The 23976-nt window shown below is 43.4% G+C and overlaps 2 protein-coding genes and 1 non-coding gene across 10 annotated transcripts in view; 2 read left to right on the plus strand and 1 right to left on the minus strand.

Annotated features, from left to right (window-relative positions):
• The window catches only part of LOC111865511 (C2 domain-containing protein 5), a 394963-nt gene that overhangs the window by 341718 nt on the left and 29269 nt on the right, over positions 1–23976 (minus strand). For both annotated transcript variants that reach the window (XM_023853628.2, XM_033751917.1), the window contains exon 2: positions 23178–23244. The gene's annotated coding sequence lies outside the window, so the exon portion shown is untranslated. The remainder of the gene's footprint in view (positions 1–23177; positions 23245–23976) is intronic.
• The window catches only part of LOC111865553, a 283579-nt gene that overhangs the window by 216914 nt on the left and 42689 nt on the right, over positions 1–23976 (plus strand). For all 7 annotated transcript variants that reach the window (XM_023853690.2, XM_023853717.2, XM_033751936.1 and 4 more), the window contains 4 exons: positions 18428–18641; positions 21787–21984; positions 23553–23695; positions 23837–23969. In XM_023853690.2, coding sequence (XP_023709458.1) covers positions 18516–18641; positions 21787–21984; positions 23553–23695; positions 23837–23969 — 600 coding nt within the window. In that variant the 5' untranslated portion in view covers positions 18428–18515. The remainder of the gene's footprint in view (positions 1–18427; positions 18642–21786; positions 21985–23552; positions 23696–23836; positions 23970–23976) is intronic.
• Positions 20603–20731, plus strand: LOC111865619. The gene has a single exon (XR_002843001.1). It is a non-coding gene; the product is annotated as a U11 spliceosomal RNA (small nuclear RNA).

Below are 23976 nucleotides of genomic sequence, written 5' to 3' on the forward strand. Positions count from 1 at the left end.
TCAGAATTGTGCATGAACTTCGACCTAAACAAAATGTGTATAACAATTTATTACTGCACAAAAATTCAAGGTCCTGAACTCAGGCCTCATCTCAGAATTGTGCATGATCTTCGAAGTGGTATTATTGTAGGCACGGTAGCGAAGTACAGACGTGGAGTGGTCTGTACTGGCAAGTAAAGTTGTCCCTGTGCTTAAATAATTAAACACTACGTCATGAAGGCGTATGGAGGAGCGGATGTATAGGTCCACGTTCTAATGACCTCGTCACTAGTTGGAAGCGAGTGGTTAGCTTCACGCCCCCGACCTCTTTACCCCCGGTACCCATTGGATGGGAGGCTGGATAGATCCTAGTGCCGATCTGGTCGACGTGGAGAAGAGAGAATTCTTGACCCTACGGTGACTCTAACTCCGAACCCTCGGGCATCCAGCCCATAGCCAGTCGCTATACCGACTGAGCTATCCCGGCTTGATGAAAATCTGCCTGTTGAGTCGTTGCTATGATCTTCAGTACGAGTACAAGAGAAAAGACCTCTTGCTCTCTAAAGTGTGACTTTTGGAGAGTGTGATGCTGATCAGACAAAACGAAGAGAGGGCCAGGTAAGTGGTGGGTACGATTGGTTGATCTCGATCGTTCTGTTCATTTACAGATGCACAGAATTTCGGTGTAGCGACAGAAACGGCAAAGTTGTACAAAAATCATGGCGATGCTACCAGTTTCCTTAGTATATACTACGTTGGACATTGGTAATTGCCTCGGCTTCTCTCCGTTGGAGGACAGCGTGTAGCGCACTGGGAATGTTTCAAGTGAAGGTGGATTCGTTCTGCGCATGCGCGAATCTTATGTTTCTTGTAAGTAAACGTATGCGCTACTTGACACGTTCTCAGCGTGTTACGTCAAGTACAGCCTGACCTTTAACCTGCCCAGAAGAGCGAACTTCCGCCTCGCGGGACCGGTCCGATCATTTCCGCCGGCCGTTGCAAACTCCAATGGCCCCGTCCTCCGAACCCCGTTCGTAGCACATGCATATGCGCTTCACCCACTGGCATAGAATACAAGATAGCTCACCGCTCTCTGTGTGTATTTTTCCCCTTGTCACCAAAAAAATATAGCCGGCTCCTCTCAAAATATCGCAGTGAAGTGTTAGCTTCACTCTTTTGCGTTAACTGGCAGATCTTTTAAGTAATGAATGGATTCTTGTAATAGTTGGCGTTCTAGTTACAAAGCTTCCGGATCAAAATTAAAATAAAATGCCCATGTCGAATTCTTTAAACGACATTTGTTTATAGCACGATTAGGCGTGCATCTTGCTAAATGAAATGTAAGTCAATTTCATTCCTTATAAAACTCAATATTTACATTTAGCAACATATAACTCACAGTGCGCACCACATTAGGGGAAAGTAGCCTCCGTCGGCTCTGCTGCCCAGCTACTGTACTTAGAGAAGTAGAGTTGGACATGACGTGAAGACAGTCGACACGATGGCTCCGTCTCTTGTCAAATGTTAAAGCGGTACGTTTCGTATGACACCCGTTCAGGCGTTACACAAAAAGGAGAAGAGGAAATTTTAGTTCTGTAATTGAACTACAATTTTAGGCCTCCCATCCGTTTTTGTATACTCCGTGGCCTGTAGTCCTCAAGCGAACTATACCGACCGAGCGACGGCCGCTTGCGGTGAACTTAGTGCCAACTTTAGCGGATAGAGTGTGTCGCGTGGTCACTGCAACGAATCCCCACGGCCGTTAAACTCTGTTTTCTAGACCGGAGCCGCTATTTCCTTGAAATAGCTCCACAGTTATCCTCACGAGGCTGAGTGGATCCCGTTCCAGACCCACTACTTCTCAGAAAATCTGGTAGCACCGGGAATCGAAATCGGACATCCGGATCTGTAGCCAGGAATTCTGACCACTAGACCACAGAGGCGGTTCTTGTTTTTGTATACCCCCTTAATTTCTGAATGCCTGAACCAATCTTAATGAAACTTGGTATGTATATCATGACAATTGGGCCCATCTCAGCGGCATACTTCATAAATCCCTCTCATTGGTCTGTGTATTCCTCCTGTCGCTGCAGAGCAACGACTCGATTAACTGTACCCCTCCCTTTTGTTCTAGGCAACGGCTCAGTAAACACGTTCTCCCGCTGCAACGAATACACGCAACAGAATTGTTGGACGCGTCATTTTCTATGCGGTCCGTGTCTGTATTAAAGTGGAGTTAGGGGGTGAGTCTGCGCCATAGCTCAAGCGGTTAGTCGCTGGCTTCACACCGCGGCGGCCCGGGTTCGATCCCGGGTCTGGTCAAGTGGGATTTGTGGTGGACAAAGTGGCGCTGTGGCAGGTTTTCTTCGAGTACTTCGGTTTCCCCTGCCAATCTTCATTCCACCAATTGTTCCACAATCACCCTCACCTATCATCCGAGGCTGGTACAATAGGTCAGAAGTGGCCGCAGTACAAGGGACTTAGTTCCACCCCACTTGCATTAAAAAAATAGGGGGTGAATCTATGTATCCTCTTATAGTTGCTAGGAAGCAGCTCTGTAAATACGTTCCCGCCGCAATGACTAATTGTTGGATGCGTCGTTTTCTTTGATGTCAGTGTTGTATCAAATAAAAAGTAAGCGAGTGGTTATTGCCAGAACTTCTTTTTTATAATTTATTTATTAAATGATGCTGTATTATTGGAATTGGCTCTGCCACTTGCAGTTGCTTTAGCTGTAGAGAATCTTTAGACAAAACCATAATCCTTTCTGTGACACTAACATGATGCCACCACATACTTCGCATACCCAACAGGGCCGGAGACAAGAAAGTCGTACCAAATCAGATTCATGGCAACATCACTGCTGAGGTTTGATAGTAACCGAATACAGCACGAAAAATAATAATATGTATTGAAATTCTACCAGGACTTAAAGGGGAACAAGGGACGGCGATAGGACTGTCCTCTAGCTAACTCCGCTTCTCTAGCCTTGAGGGCATTAAAGTAAACCTATTGTGTCAATTCTTTCAGGCCAACTCCCGAGCAAAGTCATGTTCAGTTGAAGTCAGTGCTAGTTGAACTAAATATGTCACTGTCATTGTTGATTTTAAATAAGTCTTAATTAGCTGAAACCTTGAAAAATTGTGTTCCGCCATTTGCCACTGACAGGAAAGTATAACAAGCGGTAACTTACTACAGTCACAGCGTTCGGTGCTGGGCCATGTTCCGCTGTGTGTCGTAAAATGCATAACGTCGAACCGACCTCATTGGCAATACGAGACAGAACTGCTTTTTCGTCAAGGAATTCAAAAGCGTTAATACCGCATTACTTCGAATATAAAAAGCACATTCTTCGTGTTTTTCCCTGTTGAAAAATTGAGGCGCATCTTAAATTCGAGTAGTTCTCTGTTCCCCCCAAAACCCACACGTAGAGACTGGACGAGTCTTGGGGCGTCTTATATTGGAAGTTATACGGTATATTTTGATTTGGCACTTTCATCTGGTGTAATATGTACTAAATCTTTGGATTGGATAAAAAAATATCGCTGAAAAGATAAATTATAGCCTTTTTAGCGCATATACATATCTTCTGTAAAGTTGTCTCTGTGCTTAATTAATCAAGCACCACGCCATGAAGACGCATGGGGGAGTGGAGGCGTAATTCCAGTACCCACTGGATAGAAGGCTGGGTGGGCCCAAGAGCCGGTCTGTACTCCGTGAACTAGAGAAATAATCCGGAGACCACGCCATGAAGACGCATAGGGGAGTGGAAGCGTAACTCCACCAATCTTGACATCTGCACTAGATGGAGGTGAGTGGTCAGCTTCACGCCCTGGGGAAGGAGCACCCAGTACCCACTGGCTGCTTGGGTCCCAGAGCCGGTCTGTACGCCGTGGACTAGATAAACAATGCATAGTCTCATACCTCACCTATAACTAACTGCTGTATCTAGTACTGACGAGTCAGATCTGTTCTGGTTGCGTTTACAGCGTCAGTCGAATACGTTGTATATACATACAACAGATACTGGAAGCCGATCTCCCAACCGACACCCACTGCGGCGTCCCTCTGACAGGAAACCGGAAAGAGGCGCCGCTCTGATGGCTGACACACGCTTACTGCCGCGGCAGAATCAGATTAGGGTAACAGCAAGCTTGGAAATGGAATGCCCCTTCGTGTAAGCTACGAGTAAGGCTCCCACACACAGACGCGATACTCAGCTCGGTACGGTACGGGACGATATCTAATTACATTGCGGTAAATGGAGGTCCGCACACTGGCGCGGTACTCCGAGGAACGCGATATTATCGCAGTCGGTATATCGCCTCGGTATTTCGGTCTACCGAGCGCACTCGGTAGACCGCTCGGTATCGCAGCGGTAAATACTCATGGATCCGTCTTTGGAGGAAGAAGTTTTGCTTTTAGCTGTCGCTCTTGATGAAGACGAAGGTGAATCCCGGCAAGTATTTTACTGAACACTAAATCTGCGTAGTTCTTTTCCTCTATTACAATTCCATAACGAGTCTCTAATTAAGTACGTATAAGTGGTTGCTATGTGTGTTCGTATTTTAGGCGAAAGAGACGAATCGCTTGGATTCATGATATAAACTTGTCAAGAGAGGAACTGGGGGAGTTTTATACACTGATACCTCAACTCCTGAAGGACGAAAAACGGTTCTATATATATTTCAGGATGAATATTGACAGGTTTGATGCAATCCTGAGAGCCATCGGGCAAGAAGATATCACTAAACAATATACCAATTGCCGGAGGCCTATTCTTGCCATTAAGTGGAGGATTTTTTTGATACCCATAGAACTGAAAGAATGAAATATAAAACACATTGTATCAGCAGCGTGTTTGCTTCATAATTTTCTACATCTCAAAATCTGTGATGAAAAGTACAGGGAAGAACTGCTACGAGTGGAGCCATTAGAAGGAGAAATGTTCCCTATCCAACCTTTACGTCTCCCAAGGGTGGCAAACGTTAGCTACGCCATTAGAGAGCGGGTTGTTGCGTACTTCAACTAGATGACTGCCCCTGGAATTCGTGTTAGTGAACGGAACTGGTGCATAGCCTACACTAAGAATGCCCACAGTTACTGTATACTTAACCCTATATAAATATACACAGATTTTTCTACTTGCTGTCTCTGTTCATTGTAACAGCCAATTCCTTCCACTTTCTATCCTTAGCACGTGAATCCTTGAACATCGGATGACGAGTATCGTACAATAAAGCATTTTCTTTGACGAACTCTATTATTTGTTCCATCTGCCTACCCATGTCGTTTCACGTACGTATAGATACTGATTGAGTGTGAGTCATGGCCAGCTGGTTATCGGGTGTCAAAAGATTCCCGAGGTTCCCGAGTGTCGCGGCTGTGTGCGCGGCCCACTCGGTAAACAACCGCTTTCGTCCCGAGTGCTATATCGTCCCGAATCGTACCGCGTCTGTGTGTGGGAGCCTTGAAATGAATCTGTCTGGATCATCTTAGGACGTAGGAAGAGGAAGTAGACATCATAGCAACATACCTAAAGAAATCGGTGCACCTTTGATTACCACACCAGAATATTAAGTTTTTGGTGGTTGTAAAAGGTCAAGTTATGGGAGCGACAGGCTACAGGCTGGACGAACAAGAGGTCGGAGTTTGAGTCCCGGTGGGGGCAAGAGTTTTCGTTTTTCCATGTTGTCCAGACCGCCCCTGGGGTCCTACCCAATGGGTACGGCGAGGGCTCTTTCCCCGGGACAAAGCGGGCGGGGCGTGAAGCTGACCACTCACCTCCAGCTAGTGCCGAGGTCAAGATAACGTGGGCCTATACATCCACTCCTCTGTACTTCTTCAAGGCCTTGGTATTTAATTGGTTAGCATAGAGCAACTTTACCTTTTGTATGGGAGCCGGGATAAGCTGACCACTCGCCTCCTCCTGTTGCAGAGGTCAAAGAATAGTGGAGCTATACGTCCACTCCCCCATGCATCTTCATGGCATGGTGTTTAATGAGTTAAGCTCAGGGTCACCTTTACCTTAAAAGATAATGCCCCTTCCAGGAATTGAAATGCGATTCCCAGGTTATTCAGCCCATAGCCTGGTCACTATACTGGCTGAACTGGTGGGGGGTGACCGTAATTACATTTTGAATTCTCTTTGGGGAGGGGGTTGGCGCTGTGTATCGAATGTTGCGCCCCCGGTCCGCGCTACGGTGGCTGTAGCTTCCACCTCTATTCCCCTGCCTCATCTACAAAATTTTTGGTCTGTGCAGAGGCCGTGCTGTCAGGTGCGGGGAATTGTCACAATGTCACTGCAAACCCGCGACTTACCTTACCTGTTTCATTCACGGACAAATGATACACGAAACCTGATCTGTCGTGACACTCAAGGGGCAAGTTTTACTTCTGTCCTCGACAAGGTAACTGGGCCCGAGAGAGAGGAAGTAACAGGGAATGGAGAACATTACATAACGAGGAGCTTTATAATTTGTATTCCTAACCAGATTCTACTAGCATGTTCAGATGAAAGGGGCTGGGAATGAATGGAACGTGTCTGCATGGGGGGAAAAAATTAATATGAAATTGTAAACGTAACATCTAGCACCAAACCTACTAGGCAATAGCGAAACTGCACATTGAATGAAAAGATATACCGCCCTAACTACCAGACAGACCCGAGTAAACCCCCAATACAAGAATTAAAATGATACCTAATGAAAAAAAAAAAGAACACGAGTTACGCCACTGTGCATAACTCATTCACAAGCGAGTACTTATTGAACATATACATTTATTGCAGATGTTGGAGATTATGTATACTAAATGTGTGAACAAAATCTGAAAGAAAGAGACCACATGGAAGATCTGGGAGTAGGTGGGAGAATACAACTGTGGGGCGTGAATGTGCGGATTGACTTTCACTGGCGTAGAACAGGGCCCACCGATCTACTTCCTTCAACACGATAATGAACGTTCGGGTTTCATACAAGGCGGGAAATTTTATAGACTGTCCAAGAGACCGTCAGCTTTTCGATAATGACAGTATTAAATGTTCGGGTTACGGGGTTTTTGTTACTTTTTCCATCGTCCCGTATTGTAAATCACCGAACCTCGTCCAATGATTGTTGTTAGCTCTTTCTAACGAACCCAGCAGAGTAGATGTCTCCCATCCCGCACCTGAGGACGGAAACAGATCCAGTTTCCGAAACATTGTATTCTCCAGAATACCGGACTGGGTACAAAACAATAATAAAAAAAACCAATCCCAAGTTTTCTGAAGTTTTATACCTCCTGCATTAAGGTATAAGATTAATTTTATTATGAATAGCTCAGTCGGTATAGCGACTGGCTAAGGGCTTGACCGAGGGGCAGAGTTTAAGTCGCCGTAGGGTCAAGAATATTCTTCTCTCCATGTTATCGAGACCGGATCTGGGGGCCACCCAGCGCCCTATACAATGGGTACCGGGGGCTCTTTCTCCTGGGGTAAAGCGGCCGGGGCGAGAAGCTGACCACTCACCTCCAACTAGTGCCGAGGCCAAGAAAATGTGGATCTATACATCCACTCCCCAAACACCTTCATGGCATAGTGCTTAATTAGTTAAGCAGAGGGAGAACTTTACCTTATGAAAAATAACAGCTGGGTATGTGTTCCGGTCAGATTATTAATACATTTTAAGGGTTATGACGATGGTGTATAACACAGAATTGCTGTTTTTTTTTTTTTGGACTTTTTCTGTTGCGCGGTCTTCTAGAAAATAGAAAACAAGACGTTCCGGAAACTGGATCTGTTTCCGTCCTCAGGTGAGGGTGAAAGACACCTGCTATGACCGTCTCGTTTATCAGTATTTGTGGCCAGTTCAGATATAGTTTGTTAGGTCACGGATATCCGCGTTTGTCTGTCAGGAGCTTTCACTTCTGTTGTAAAATTTGTGCATTGTCTTACCACAAATATCCCTGTAGAAAAGAAGCGAAGAGTCCGAAAGGAATGCATTGTTTTCAGTTACAAGTCACGAGTGCCTAACTGACACCATGTTTGCACAGTGAAGCTATCCTTGCAGTAATACAGTATATGTGTTGTTACACTGGAACTGTTTTTTATGAAGACAGCTCAAGGCATTCCGCTTTCCACATCTGGATTATCTGTGGTATGTTGTACAGGTTGGGCGTTTGTCGCGAATCATACAGTTACAGGGCGCTTTTCAGAACGACCTTCATCACTATATAACTCCGTGGTCTTAGTCCGCAAGCGCGATATACCGACCGAGCGGACCGCCACTTGTCGCCGAAGTTATCCAACTTTAGCGGATAGTGTGTGTCACGTGGTCAGCGCAACGAATCTCCACGGCCGTTAATTTCGGTTTTCTCGGCCGGAGCCGCTGTGTGCTTGAAATAGCTCCTCAATTATCCTTGCGAGGCTGAGCGGAACCCGTTCCAGACCCACTATTTCTCAGAAAATCTGATAGCACCGGGAATCGAAGCCGGACCATTGGGTCTGTAGCCAGGAACTCTGACTACCAGGCCACAGAGGCGGTCGTGTAAAGAATTAAGAAACTGAAAAAGCGGCCAAGGCCCAACAGAGGCCTCTAGAGCCACAATGGCCCCGCGGTCTAGGACATGAACTGTCTTCGCTCGCTCGGACACTGGGATCGTGGTTTCGAATCCCACTCAAGTCATGGATGTCTCTGTGCGTTTATTCTGTGTGTAGGTAGCTGCCTAGCGATGGACTGATCCCCCGTCCAAGGATTCCTACCGTGTATAGGATTAAGAAACTGAAAAAAAAAGCGGCCAAGGCCCAACAAAGGGCTTGAAAGCCATAATAATCATAATACTCGGATAATGAATATGTTATTAATGATACAATTTTCTTGGAATGGCTTTCCGGCCATGAATTGTACCCATCCAACTGGCGAACTGTTACAGACTCGAATTTCGTTTATTGGCATGGAAATATTCTAGGAGCAGAGGAGTGCCGCTGGAGGCAGGTGTTCACAGAGGGATTGTGCAATGAGAACGCGTTCTAGTCCTCATGTTTTGTTATGGTTGCTGAACCAGCAGCCGTCGGATGCCGAAGAGTGGAGGGGTATGGGTGCATGTGAAGGTCGTTCGGTTGGGGCACCGCAGAGGGCGGGGTTTGTACAGTCGTCACTAGAATTTCAGGTTACAACGAGGCGGAAATAACGTATAGGTATAGGAACCGAGTGATGGTTGGTGTTAGCTCACGACTGAAATGAGCAGAAAGGAGTGATCGAATCGATTTCATGCTTTTCCCATACGCAATATTTACGTCTTGTATATTACTGAAATCACTGGTCATTTATTGTATATGACATATCTCTGTTTTGTACTACGGCAGTTCCTCGCCAACTGAAAAACAGCGAGGTTAGCAAAACCAAGGCCTTATTGGAGAGAGCTGGGTGTCGAGCCCGGGCCACTGTTAATACTTGATAAAGACCATTACGGTTTCTGTTCCTTCGTAGAAAATACGTAAAAACGAGTACCGTTTGTATAGTCTGGTAGACAGTGATGTTTCGGAGGAACGTACTGTGTCAGTCGTGAAGACTGAAGAGTAAGCAGAGTGAGCAACAAAGGCTTGTTGCTTGATGGACGCAGTAGGTTCCTCTGAAACGTCTGCAAACTTATACATGATGCTACATCCCATAAAATAATGCTGTGTATAGTTCCCACCGCGGAAAGTGTAATTCAACACGCGATAATATGTTCAAAAGTAAAGTAGGCATATAATGAGAGAAAGTGTCTCAAAAGAGGCGCATCGCAGTGACAGCTGTGAAACTGGTGTGGATGCCATTACAGCTCTACCTTCAGCAGATGTACAGCACATACGCTCCATATCTCATAAAATTATGTATATCTTATGTGCTTTCCAGGAAGCAGGAGAAGGCAGAGATCGAGGGAGTCGGTCACGTGCCCCCCCATTCCCGCTCGAAAATGTGTGTAACTTCATGTAAACGAATCATTGTATGCTCCTACATCGAGTTCGGTTCTTGGCCTCTACGCTGGTCTCCTTTCTTTTTGGGGGGGGGCCTTCGGTCAGTATAGATAAATGCTGTGATAGCACCGTAAAGTATTCCACGGCCACGTCTAGATTTTTTTCAGTCCATTGGTTCGTTACGCTGACCACGCGACACTCTCTATCCGCTTAAGTTGGCACTAACTTCGCCGACAAGCGGCGGTCGCTCGAATGGTATAGTTCGCTTGCGGACTAAAACCACGGAGTTTGTTTGTTTTTTATTATTCATAAGAATCGCCCCATTCACTACTTTGTAACCCATGCGACTGAGAAAGAGTCTCTAAAAACCGAGGAAATACCGGCCTCGGAATCGGCGATATGACGAGACTTACTGATAACGGGCCCTGTCCCTTTATGCAGATGCTGGGATAGTGCATTAAATAGGCCACGATCTCTTGGGCGGACTCTCCAATTCATCGTTCGCAATCCTATCATTCGATGTTACGTAACCTGAGTAAAAATGGGGCAAAGTTTCCACTGTGCTCAACTTATTAAGCACTACGCCATGAAGGCGTATGGGGGGAGTTGAGGTATAGATCCACATTTTCTTGACCTCGGCACTGGTTGGAGGTGAGTGGTCAGCTTCAGGTCTCGGCAGCTTAACCCCCGGGGAAATAACGCCTCTTTCCCATTGAATAGGAGGTTGGGTGAACCCCAGAGTCGGTCTGGACGACATGGAAGAATGAAAATTGTTGACCGTACCGGGGCCTGAACACCTACCCCTCTGATAAAGTCCGAAAACCCAATATATCACCGACCCCTCTGTTGTCCAGCCCGTAGCCAGTCGCTATACTGTATATAAATATACTAATAAACGTGTGTATTACCTGGTGTTTCTCGTCTCAAAATATTTTCTAAATCTCATTAAGGCTTGGGTTTCTGTTCCCTTGTTGGATTGTTTACAGTGTGACCTGTGGAAACTGTACAAAGGGTCCACAGGTTCTGTCTGTGCAGAGTTTTTTCCCCTTCTTTTTCTAGCAAACGTCATATCCTGCTAGCTGCAGCAGCCTTGGGCAAGGACGCTCAGCCTATGAGATCTTTTCTCTGCCTAAATGAACTTATTTAAGGCTCCACTGTGTTGTTTAGTTACGTAAGTTGTGGTTATACACGACAGCAGCACTCGTACTGACTGATCTGGTTGGTTGTTAAACGTTTCGAGATCAAAGAGTTGAATGCTGATGAAATCCGCAATATGCTTTGGAGTCGGAAGTCGTACGGATAAACAAGAAGGTCTGTTTACAACTTATGAGGACTGCTTTCCTTCAGACATTTCAGTCTGTGCTGTGAAGTTAGCCAGTCTATATACAACGGCGATAATTATACGATTTGTCCGTATATTTTGTGGAGAATTTCCATTATATAAATAGTGCTGATTCCGATATTATTGATTTTGTATGTATAATTTCAAACTTCCACACCGTCTCCATGTTTGAAATTAATGAAACAAAAGAAAGTTTCATGGTAAGCATGTTTATGAACTATTCCGATACAAATTCTCGCGCGCTTAAATCCACCGGTTCATTGAATATCGCTGTTTAGATATAGACTACTTTCTACGTATCCGCCATATTCTTATTTACATGTTGCAAAGAATTCTCTCAGCGTTACGCGTCTATATATTTTCGACTTTATACCACCACAGAAAATTTAAGGACTCTTTCATATAGTGACGCTACCTTCGCTTGGCTGCCATGTTGGTATTATTGATGGTGTGAAATCTGTAAAATGCAAAGGTGAAAGGTGCCTCTGGTGGTAAGAGGAAACCCAGGGAACGTTCATGCAAATACGTTGGTGAGCTCAGAAATTACTAGATGGGTAACAGGTTATGTTTGACAACTTTCTGGAGGTGATAATCTGTACTACTAAAGACTGAGCATAAATGATCAGTGCGTTGTGTAAATACTGATTTATAATTATTGCCTTTGTGTGCTTATGAAAGTGTTTACAGGGAAGTGAACAACGGAACAAACTTGGCGGAGTACAATATTTAACAGTTACATAGAAGCAGCTCATAATGTAATAAGATACTTAACTGTTCATCACTGTGTGAGCCACTGTACGAGTAAGATAACATAGGCACCTTAAAGAAAAACGCAGAAACTTTAATTGACGCCAGTAAGAGGCTGCTCTGCCGGTCACGGTAGCCGAGCGGTCTAAGGCATGCACTGTCTTCGCTCGCTCGGAAGCCGGGATCGTGGGTTCGAATCTCACTCAGGGCATGGATGTTTGTGTGCGTTTTTCTGTGTTTGTGTACAGGTAGAGGCCTTGCGACGAGCTGATAACTCGCCCAAGGAGTCCTACCGTATGTGTACGATCTAGAAAAACCGAAGTGAACGGAGTTCATGAAGGTAGGCCTAGGCCCACTGGGGCTCTAGTGCCAGGGGGGGGAAAGAGGTTGCTCTAGAAATAAACGTAGAGAAAACTAAGTATGTGTTGCCGTCTTCTCACCAGAATGCAGGACAGAATCGTTACATAAAGACAGCTAACAGGTCCTTCGAAAATGTAGCACAGTTCAAACAGTTGGGAACGAAAGTAAGAAATCAAAACTTAAATTAGGAGGAGATCGAGTTTGGGTAATGCTTGCTACCATTCAGTCCGGAACCTTTTGCCTTCTCGTCTGCTGTCCAAAAACAAAAATTAGAATGTACAAAACTATAATTTTGCCTGTGGTTTTGTATGGATGTGGAACTTGGTCTCAGACATTAAGGGAGGAACACAGACTGAGGGTGTTTGAGAAGAAGGTGACATAGACTGAGGGTGTTTGAGAACAGGATGTTGAGAATATTTGAACCGAAGAGAGATGAAGTGACAGGACAATAATGAGGAGCTTCATAACGTGTACTCTTCACCAAGTATAGAATGATCAAATCAAGGAGGGTCAGTTGGGCATGGCGTGTAGCACGAATGGGGACGAAGAGGAATGCATATAGGATATTGATGGAAAAGACAGAAGGAAAAAGTCTTACTAGAAAGACAAAGACGTAGGTCGGCGGATAATACTAAAATAGATCTTAAAAAGATGATGGGGTGGTATGCATTGGGTTGATCTGGATAGGGACCAGCGGAGGGCTCCTGTGAACATGATAATGAACCTTCGGGTTCCATAAAATGCTGGGCGTTTCTTGAGTATCTGCGCAACTGGCGGCTTCACAAGAAGGGCTGAGCTCCATGAAGTTAGTATACAGCGACCCATGGGAACTTGAAAGTCATTTTGGTGGGCCTTGCGGCTGGACCGATCACAGTTATGTCCTCACCACATCCCGTTCACTAAACGAGAAATTAATAACCTTTCAGTGATCTGCCATTCCAAGAATGTCTCTAAATCCGGTACGAATACCGTACTTGGATTGTCCCCCATGTTGCTGAAAGTAAACTGACCGGATTTTTATGCAAATGCATATTTCTTTCTTGCAACCAAAAAAGTATGCTCATTTGGATACATGTATGAATTACTTCATTTCTTAAATTTTAGACATGGTTTCATGGTGCATATAAATGCATATTTTGCTTGTTTTATGAATAAGCAAAATACTTTCGAAGATCTCGATTTATGCTGCATATTTTCTTTGTAAAATATTTTTCATTATATATATATATATTCTAATTTTATGTTAAAAATTTCAATCATCTTCGCGTGTATACAGTTTTTCTGTTCCCTGTTAGGGTATGCTGCATATCTGACTCAAACATTTCGTCATACAAACAGCAAGTTGAGTCCCGGTTCATGCTTCTGATGCAGTACCTAGGAAGGGACTTCCCCGATCTGTCTACCCAAAAATCAGTTTTGATATTTGGTATGAACTTTTTATATTCATGTTTTGCATGCATATTATGGAATTTTTTATGCATAAATGCATACGTATTTAAGGGATTGTTAGAGCATAAAAATCCATTCCCTACAGATAACATAACGAACCAACTGTCACTAACTCTTCGGGCCTCCACTACATGTTAACAGGGATAGCTTTAACTTTTACCTACGCTGGGAACAAAATACCGCACCAAAAATCTTGCTGAAACACAGGACGTTTCTTTCCGTAACGTTGCCTATCAAGATATGACGTACCCTCAGATATGTTAGACAGATAATAGTGGCATTTGATAAGCTGTAGTCTGTAGGTTGCATAGCTATTCAGTTCTTTCACATGACACAACTGATATATCTGAATTCGTGACCAGTATTTTGTGTCGTTTATTTAATAGATTAATATCGTTTTCTCAGCCTTGTGAGCAATATCCGTGACTGTTTTGATGTACTTATTTCAGTCAGACACATCTAGTTAATACGAATAACGAATATGTGCCAAGTCGCCAAATAAATCTGTCTTAATCGAATACAAAGTTCAGTGATATTGGTACAACTGAAATGGTGCCTATAACGTTTTGATTTTTATAGGGCAGTGTGAAAACTTATAAATTTACAATTCTCTGAGACTGTCTTGCCTAGGGATTACCTCTGTGGCAGCATTGGATTAGTAATTCGGACTGTTCGAAGAACTCGGCCTTTCGAATTTTCACAGATATTGGAAAATAATTTTCAAAATTTTCACATATCAGGCCTTTCCGTTTTCCACCGTCTTAGGACGTCGTCGTAGTCGTCGTCGTCATCATCATCATCATCATCATCATCGCTACCATAATTTTAATTAACTAACTACATCCGTGGATTTGAATCATTTTGAAGCTGGTGGTCGCTCAGCTAATCAAGAAATTCATGACATTGTATGGAACCGGGAGGGTCTTAATGTCTTTAAATGCGCGCCACATTATTTTTAATACCATTACCATTCTCGAACTCAGGACAAGACACGAAAGCATTCATTGTCACCTCTACTCATGTTCGCCCATCTCTGCTGTTGTGCACAAGCTGATCGTGGTAACTATAGCGGAGCCGCGATTTAATAGCCCCCTAGCATCGCCCGTGTGTGACATGGCAACGTCCAACTCAGGCGGAAGAATGTAGCACTGTCGTCAGATTTTTGTTTCAGTTCCAAACACCGCAGGATACAATTGAAGCTTATAGCGTTCAGAGTACATACCCGTGTCTATTTGAACCGTGCTTGCAAATAAAATATATGTACAACTGACAACGCCCTTGACCAACGCATGGCTGTTGATTAATGCGGTTTTTGCTGATTGCTGACACGGTGGATCATTAGATCGTGGCCGAACGGTATACAGTATTTCACATTGCCAATTATAATTGCTATTAATAATTTTATAGATGAATGGTTGGTATTAGGAGTATTTTCATAATTTTTTGGTCTAAGGAAGACATTTGAATCATATACAGCGTTTCTTCTTCAGGACTCCCACTTCTCAACACATACGTGCGTCCTCTGATTTCGGATGGAGACAGTATGGAGGGTAGCTGCGAAATGTACTGAAGATGTGACGGACCGCTGACAAAGGGTGGTCCCTATACTTTGGGGTTTGAGGGTGGGTTGATAACTCGCCGCAAAACCATTGTCTTTCTCCCCCCCCCGGCACTACAGCCCCAGTGGGCCTAGGCCTACCTCCATGAACTTTTCCGTTCACTTCGGTTTTCCTAGATCTTACACATTCGGTAGGACTCCTTGGGCGGGTGATCAGCTCGTCGCAAGGCCTGTACTTGTACACAAACACAGAAAAACACACACACAAACTAAACATCCATGCCCTGAGTGGGATTCGAACCCACGATCCCGGTTTCCATACGAGCGAAGACAGTACCGCTCGGCTACCGTGACCGGCAAACCGTGGTCCTACAAAATGTTGTATTCGGCCTCGAACTTAACTAGAGTTATTAAATGAAGAGGATAATATGGGCGGGGTGTGTAGCATGCGTAGAGAAATGAGCAGTGCGTTTAAAATTGTGGTTGAAGAACGATATGAAGAGGCTGTTATAAAGAGAGTAGGTGGGAGGGCAATATCAAAATGAATCTTGAAGAACGGAGACTGGATTTCTCCGATTTATACAACAGACAGCAGTGGCGGGCTCTTGGCGATCACAGTAATGAACGTTCCAATTCCATTAAATAAATGCTGTGAATTAACTGACTAGCGAGGTGTTAGTAGCCCCTGAAGAAGTAACCAACCTGCCCTAAATGCAAGAACAATAGCTGACAAAGCAACTCCAAGGACGCGTTCGAAATTGTAAAGAACGTTTTCCGGACACTATTGACCCATGAGATCGTGACGAAACACGAGAAATTTTATTTTTCTTGTAGGTCTGTCACGAGGACAGACAGAAAATATACTGTACGATGTATGACCTTTCATGAGCTCCCTCTCCCCTAGATAAAATCTAGGAATGCTTAGATCATAGGGACAACGAAAGTAATAGAAATATATTGACCAAGGCTTTGTGGTGGCAAAACGAAAGACTTAGCAATATTTTGGTTTCTTTTAGGAATAACTACACAACACACTCGATATGTTCAAACGTATGTTTGCTTGCAGCCATGTGTTATCAGTATAAAAGTGTTAATAACTGAAACAAACAGAGGCAGAAGTTAATTCAGGAACCTATTATAAGTAGAATCGAAAGAATTATGATCAATATTGTAGTGTTTTGTTGGTGTCGACAGATGAAGGTAGATAATTACGCCGCGAAATTATTTACGAATGTAACAAAAAATCTGTACAAACCCCACTTCACATATTTCCTCATATACGATACATCTTCACAACGTTACCTTGAAAACGAAGTGAATTGTTGCTCATTGGACTATTGTTGGTTGCTGACTACCGAACGACAATGGAATCCGATATACCGTCGGTAAAGCCAGTTCCGATAAAATCGACATCATTTTGCGTTTGGGTCCGTAGTGGGCGTACTGTTGTCTTCCTGTGGATGCATTTTTATTTACCCGGATGTCCCTCATAACTTACTGAAATATAATCACAGTAGTTACAGGCGTCTTCGAGACAGTTGCAATTTTGTATTTGAGCTATAATGTTCAGATTCGCTTGTTACTGACCTAGGAAGGATGAACTTGAACTGTGATTAGAATCCATAAAATATTTCAGGCATTAGTGAGGCGCGCGCCCATCCATACATATATACAGACAGATGGCAGGGCAAAAACTTTTTTTTTGTAGTGTTGTGAAAAAAAAAGGGGGGGGGGAGCTTAAAATCGCAAATCCTTCAAAATCTCGAGATCGGTGCCTATACGATAGCATTTTCTGTTTCGCGTTACATATGTGAGAGAAAGTGAAATTAAGGACAAATTTGTTACAAGTTTCAACAAATTAGCCACACAGTCGTTACGCGTATTTTAGTAATCACCGTGCTTTTCATTGCGTTTGGTCCAGTGATTCACAGTCTTCCCCATTCCCATCAGTAGAAAATGTTTTCGATGGGGGCTTAAATCATTCCAGCACGGTTTCATTCTATCACAGACACACTTCAGATCCAGTTTCGTCAATACGGATTCTTCATTTGTCCCGGATACGCTGATGGATCTGCTTCTTAACCACAACACATGTTACATATAGTCCGTGGTCTCCCAGAATGCGTATCATCAACATTATGGCCCACCTCCTTTAAACCTGCCCAACCATCCGTAAGCTTTCCTTTAGCGCAGTTGTAGCCCTCCTGAATGGTCATTCTTCCGTAAATTTTAACTGGTCTTCACACCGTTTGATTACAAAAAACGGATCACAGACCGTTTGTTCTTCTTTGCATTGTATCAGTGGGGCAGCCATGTTAAATGTGTCACAGTCTTATCACTGCTAAAAAAACGAAAACAAACCTAGTTTTAAATGAGGAAAAGATCTTATTGTTTATAGCGACTTCCTTTTCAGTGACGTCATTACTTTCGAGGCCCACCAATCTGACTTCACTTTTTCTGTCTTCCTCGTAAATTTGTTATATTTGGGACCGCCTTTGTGTTCTAGTGGTCAGAGTTCCTGGCTACAGATCCAGAGATCCGGGGTTCTATTCCCGGCGCTACCACATTTTCTGAGAAGTAGTGGGTTTTGAACGGGGTCCACTCAGCCTAGTGAGAATAATTGAGGAGCTATTTCAAGGAAATGGCGGCTCCGGCATAGAAAACCGAAATTAACGGCCGTGGGGATACGTCGCACTGACCACGCGACACACTCTATCCGCTGAAGTTGTCACTAACTTCGCCGACAAGCGGTGGTCGCTCGCTCGGTCGGTATAGTTCGCTTGCGGACTAAAGCCACGGCGTTTGTTTTGTTTGTGATTATATTTTAGTCACTGGCCCTTTCCATGTGAATATATTTTAGTCACCTTTCCACGCAACAGTCATCACCGAACCCGAGAACGGAGACAAGAGTTTAGACCCCGAAACGTTGTTTGTAAAAATAAATAAAAAACCCAGGACGATGGATAATGTCAAATAAGTCGGCCCTCATTTGCATGTTTGAGTATAGCTTAGTAATACCGTTGAGTGAACATGTGGATGTTGATTTATGTTTCAGGGATCCAAGAGGATGGGCACGTGATATGATCTCCACACTGGAAGTCATATTGTAGCAGATACAGTTTAACTATAAGTCATAAAACAATATGCCGGGGAGCATGCGTCGGTTTTCGGGGACAATGGAAAACCCGCCACTGCGCCGGGACGCCACTGACAGACGGCACAGCAACGCGTCCGACACTTCCCTACCAGACACGAGCCACATCCGTCAGGCAAGTTCACTTCTCTGTGACTGGATCAGATACAGCAAATTGGAAGTTAGCTTGTCTTGTATTTCGTTAAGTACTTGTACTCATCACACCTGAAAAGGTTTGGAAGAAATTGTAGATATTGAGGCGTATAGACAGGTTGCTAAGCGGTGACTTGTAAACAGCGGCCGTTGCTAGGTAACTCCCGAAACAGTAGAACAACGGTGTTACGCAACCCGTATCTATCTGTATATCTATTTGTCTATTTATTCATTAAACCCTTTTGCTCCAAATTGGAGTGTAGGGCACCGTGAATCGCATCGTTTCGCTTCAGTTTCTTGATCTTAGACAATCGATAGGACTCCTTGGAAGGGGGATCAGCTGACGAAAGTCTGCTACCTACACAGGGAAACACGGAGTAAACGCAGACAAACAACCATGCCTCGAATGGGATTCGAACCCACGATCCCAACGTTCGAGCGGGCAGAGATATTCAACGTGTTTCTCCCAAACAGTGCATCATAGAAAAAAATATGGTTAATGTAAGACACGCTTCCCCGGTTGAGCAACGTTTGAAGACAAAGCTGGCTTTTCTGTTTCAAAAATGAGGCACAGGGAGCCCAGAAGACTAGCACTACACACGTTTTCTAATGTTTCTCACGTTATGAATAATTTTACGTATGTTCTATCCCTAAAACTTACATTATATGAACATGGAGTTCTGGGAATACGTGCAAATTTTTAAGAAGTTTGTGTGTAAAGAAGCTGTTGGGGCCGGATGGGGGGTGGGAGATGATATTTATTATGGCGTGATGCAATTTCAGTTTGATTTATCTTAAGGTATCTTATTTGTGTGCTTTCGAATAGTTGTAAATAGTGTTACAGATTTACGCGTCTGTATGTGAAATTCCAGACAGTAAAATCGTTTTAGTGTGGGAATACTGTTTTCCTTCATACTTTCTGCCCCACAAGAGCTGTGTTTTGAAGGCCACAAAAATTGGGCCACGTTAGTCGAGTCCAAAACTCGTTGACTTTACATGTAAGCAAAACAAAAAACAAAAACAAAAAACAGTGGCTTTAATCCACAAGCGAACTATGCCGACTTGTCGACGAAATTAACGCTAACATTAGCGGATAGAGGGTGTCGCGTGGTCAGCGCAACGAATCCCCACTGCCGTTGATTTCAGTTTTCTAGACCGGAGCCGCTATTTTTACATTCATGTGGCTCCTCAGTTATCCTCATAAGGCTGAGTGGACCCCGTTCCGGAACCACTCCTTCACAGAAATTCTGGTAGAGCCGGGAATCAAATCCGGGACCTCTTGATCTGTAGCCAGAACTCTGACCACTAGACCACAGGCGGTCACATGTAAGTCACTGAAATTACGTTGCAGATTTTTCTGCATGGGCACACCATTTTATTATATTTGGGAGCATTATTCTAGACCGAGATTTATTTTGCACATTGATATATTGCAGTCCAATGTTTCGATGAATGTGCCAAATTTTGTCGTACCTCAGTTTATAACAACCTTGACTCTTCTTCTTTTCCTTCTTTCCGTTACAGTCACTATAGTCTTATTATATTTTGATACCACAAACGCAATGTTAAAGTATCAGTACGCTGCCATTGCAACTACAAGCCGACCTGCATTGTTAGTTAAATCGATGGGAAGGACAGTAGCTTGCTGCTGGTGCCATCTGTTGGCAGCATGTGAATTGTAGGTCTCGAAACGTACGATAGATGGCGGGTGTAGTTTTAAGCAATTTAATACGTTAGTATTGCTATTCCTAAGATGCTGTATAAACGTATACGAAAACACAAACCGAATAGCGAAAGTGCAAATGTTTTCTTGTCACGTGTCTTTGTTACATTTCTTAATTTTGAAACGAATAAAATTATATATTACTATAATTATTTAATGATCGCGAACGGTATATGACGCCCTTCGACTGAACCCTTACAGCTGGTTATTTGATCGTTTCAAAAAAGGGTGTTTGCTGCTTTGATAGCACGTAGGTCGAAAGATCTATGGGGTATGGCGATCAAGACATACCCAACACACAATTTTTGTATTTGAGGGGCAGTTAGCTGTCTATGTGCACTGGCGCCCCCCACTTTATTTCGAGCAAAGTAAGCATGTAGGTAGACTAATGTCTGTGCTTAAGTAATTAACTACTATTCAATGAAGGCGTATGGGTTAGCAGATACATAGAACCATATTTTGATGACTACGCTACTAGTTGTAGGTAAGTGGTCAGTTTCACGCTTTGGCCGCTTTACCCCGGGAGAGGAGCTCCTGGTACCCATTGGGTAGGAGGTTGGGTGTACCCCAGAACCGGTCTGGACGATTTGGAGAAGAAAATTATATACCCTACCAGGACAGCCTATAGCCAGTCGCCATACCGACTGCGCTATACATGTTTAGGTATTTGCTTTTTTATAATACGTAACATACAAGTGCCTCATGCAGACACATCAGCAGAAATAAAATTAAAATTATACCTGGACTTCAATTAATTTTTCATTACACCATGAAGATGTATATGGGGGGTGGGGGGATTGGAGATATAGCTCCACCGATAAGAGTGGCCCCGCGGTCTAAGGCATGAACCGTCTTCGCCCTCTCTAGCACTAGGCTTATGGGTTCGAATCCCACTCCATGCTTGGATGTCTGTGTTTATTCTGTGTTTGTGTTCTGTATATAGGTAGCGGCCTTGCGACAGGCTGAACCCCCGTCCAAAGAGTCCTACCGACCCTGTATAGATTAAGAAACTGAAAAAGCTGTAGAGCCATTGATAGATGGAGGTGAATGGCCGGCTTCACGCCCCTGTCACTACCCCGGGGGGGGGGGGGGNCAGTACGCATTGGATGGGAGGCTAGGTGGCCCACAGAGCTGGTCTGGGCGCTGTGGTGTAAAGAAAAATCTAATGCCTGTGCCCGAAATCGAAGCTCGATCTCCTGCCTGTAACCCTTCGTTTTACCTATTGAATTATCTCAGCTGTAGGTCGTTTGCAAACAGTAGGGATGTGACATTGTGTGGAATAGATTTTTACTCCACTTGTGAACATACTCGTATGTTCCCGTTTCATAACTCAATACTGCAGTCAGTAAATATAATACTGTATTAAATATACAGCCTGTCACTTTATCTTTTTTCTTTCTTTCAGGTCTCACAGGAAAATACTGAATATATCCCTACACGAATTACCAAAGTGACTGCCCCAAAGCCAGCTGCAAATCCACTCCAGTTTATTAAAGTGGGACCAGCTAGTTTGTACAAATCAGCTCAAGAACAGCTCAAAAAAGTAGAGGAAATTAAAAAGGTCACAAAAGAAGTTCGAGATGAAGCAGAAGACTGGCAATCTGTAAGTGTTGTGATGATGATATACGCGTATAATTAGTATTAAGCACAGAAAATGCAGCTTTCTTTATTGGCGCCAGATACAGGGTGTTTTAACGACTTTAGAGCACAACTGCAGGAGGTGATTTCCTAGGTCTTCGTGATCAAAAAAGTTCATATAAACATGTGTCCGATTTTGGACGGTTACGGAGTTATGGCCGTTTTAAACTAAGAATAGAAGAATTACTGACAATAAACGGAACAAAATAATAAACCAACATACATTTAAAGTATGAAAGTGAAGTTAACTTCGTGAAATTACCTTCAATTTGAATTTATTGGTGCTGATTTTTGCAAATGCCACCGCCGGCCGCAACACAGGCTGCCGCTCGGTTGTGAACCGCGCGGGTACATGCCAACCCACCACGCCTTAGATACCTCTCAAGTGTCGAGATAACGAGAACGCTCTGTCTGTAGCTGGCTAAAGATAGCGACCCGCCAGCTGATAGATGCAGTTCACGCGAGGGCATGTACAGGAATGAAAAAACGGTCGTAACTCCGTAACTGTCCAAAATCGGACACATGTTTATATGAACTTTTTTGATCACAAAGACCTAGGAAATCACCACCTGCAGTTATGCCCTAAAGTCGTGAAACACCCTGCATTTGTACAAAATTAAATAATCCTCACTTTGTCTGTGTCCTTATAAGTGTAAACGAGTGAAAGGCCTTTTTTTCTACCTATATTTTTTTCGTGAAATCAGCAGCTAATGAGTTAAGTTCCATATTTATTTCAACAAATTATGAATAACATTCCTGCTGACCCAAAGGAAAGTTGTGGAAAGCGCTCATTATTTGCCTGCTCTTTTCTTAAAATAAACCGTACTGAAATAACTACATAATTAACTGCCTTACTCGGAAGCCAGTCAAGTGTTAAAGATGAAGCCCCACACTTAAAAGACTGAAGATGTCATAATATGCTGCAATGTTGGGACTATCAGAGCCCTCAGAGGATGCAATATAGTGCAGTGGGGGAATGATAATTAGTAGGGGAAAAATGCCATTTCATTGCCATGTCATTGAGCACGAATCTTAGTGAGAGGTCAGTGTTTAAATTTCTTCAGTCATGGCACAGGCATGAAATATGACAATCTTATACGTTATTTAATATGGCAATCTTATAAATACACAATTCTCATTTATCAAAAATAATCTTACCTAATCTTCTTCAGCAACCCTCTTTGTGTGCATTGACCTCTTGATTGACACATGGAATTTAGTGCAACTGCAAGCAGAAAAAATCTTTATCATGAAATTCGAATGCTAAGTAGTGTGTGATATCACACATTTTCTGTTTACAGACATCTCACTGCATGATGATAGCTTTAAGCTTTAAAATCAGATTAGAGCATTGTGAGCACACATGCAACAGGAAACAGATTCACAAGGAGACTGTAATAAGCTTCACTCACCCATAATTTAAATTCATACTGTTTGTATGTATGTGCCTACATGCATTCTGTACATATATATGAACATGTGTAGGTTTATTTAAAGTCTTGTTCTGAAGTATTTGCTCTCTTTTGTGTTAAGAATTTAGATAACTGGAAGAGCAGTCGTCGGAAGCGACAAGAACACATTATTGAGCGAGTAGTGGAAGTAAAGAAGTTTGAAATGGAGGACTATGACCGAAACCGAAGACGAAGTAAAACGTTTAATGAGATGATGGAGGAACGGTGAGTATCACGATTTTTTATCAAGGTTCACTACTGAGCTTAAGTTAAAGAAACAATTGTAAAAATACAATGACATATGAAAGTTGGTATGCATTTCACTTCACATCTACTGTTATTAATAGTTCCATTCATTCTTAACAGGAATTCCCGTGGACGAAAGTCAAGCTTGGTGATGTACAAAGATGAAGATGTAAATGATCTTAGTGATTTGGGTATTGGAGCAAGTGGCAAAAGCAGCATGAGTGAAGATTATAAGCATGACATCCGTCAAAATGTGAGTT

Source organism: Cryptotermes secundus, unplaced genomic scaffold (assembly GCF_002891405.2).
Source record: "Cryptotermes secundus unplaced genomic scaffold, Csec_1.0 scaffold944, whole genome shotgun sequence".
NCBI classification, from domain to species: domain Eukaryota; kingdom Metazoa; phylum Arthropoda; class Insecta; order Blattodea; family Kalotermitidae; genus Cryptotermes; species Cryptotermes secundus.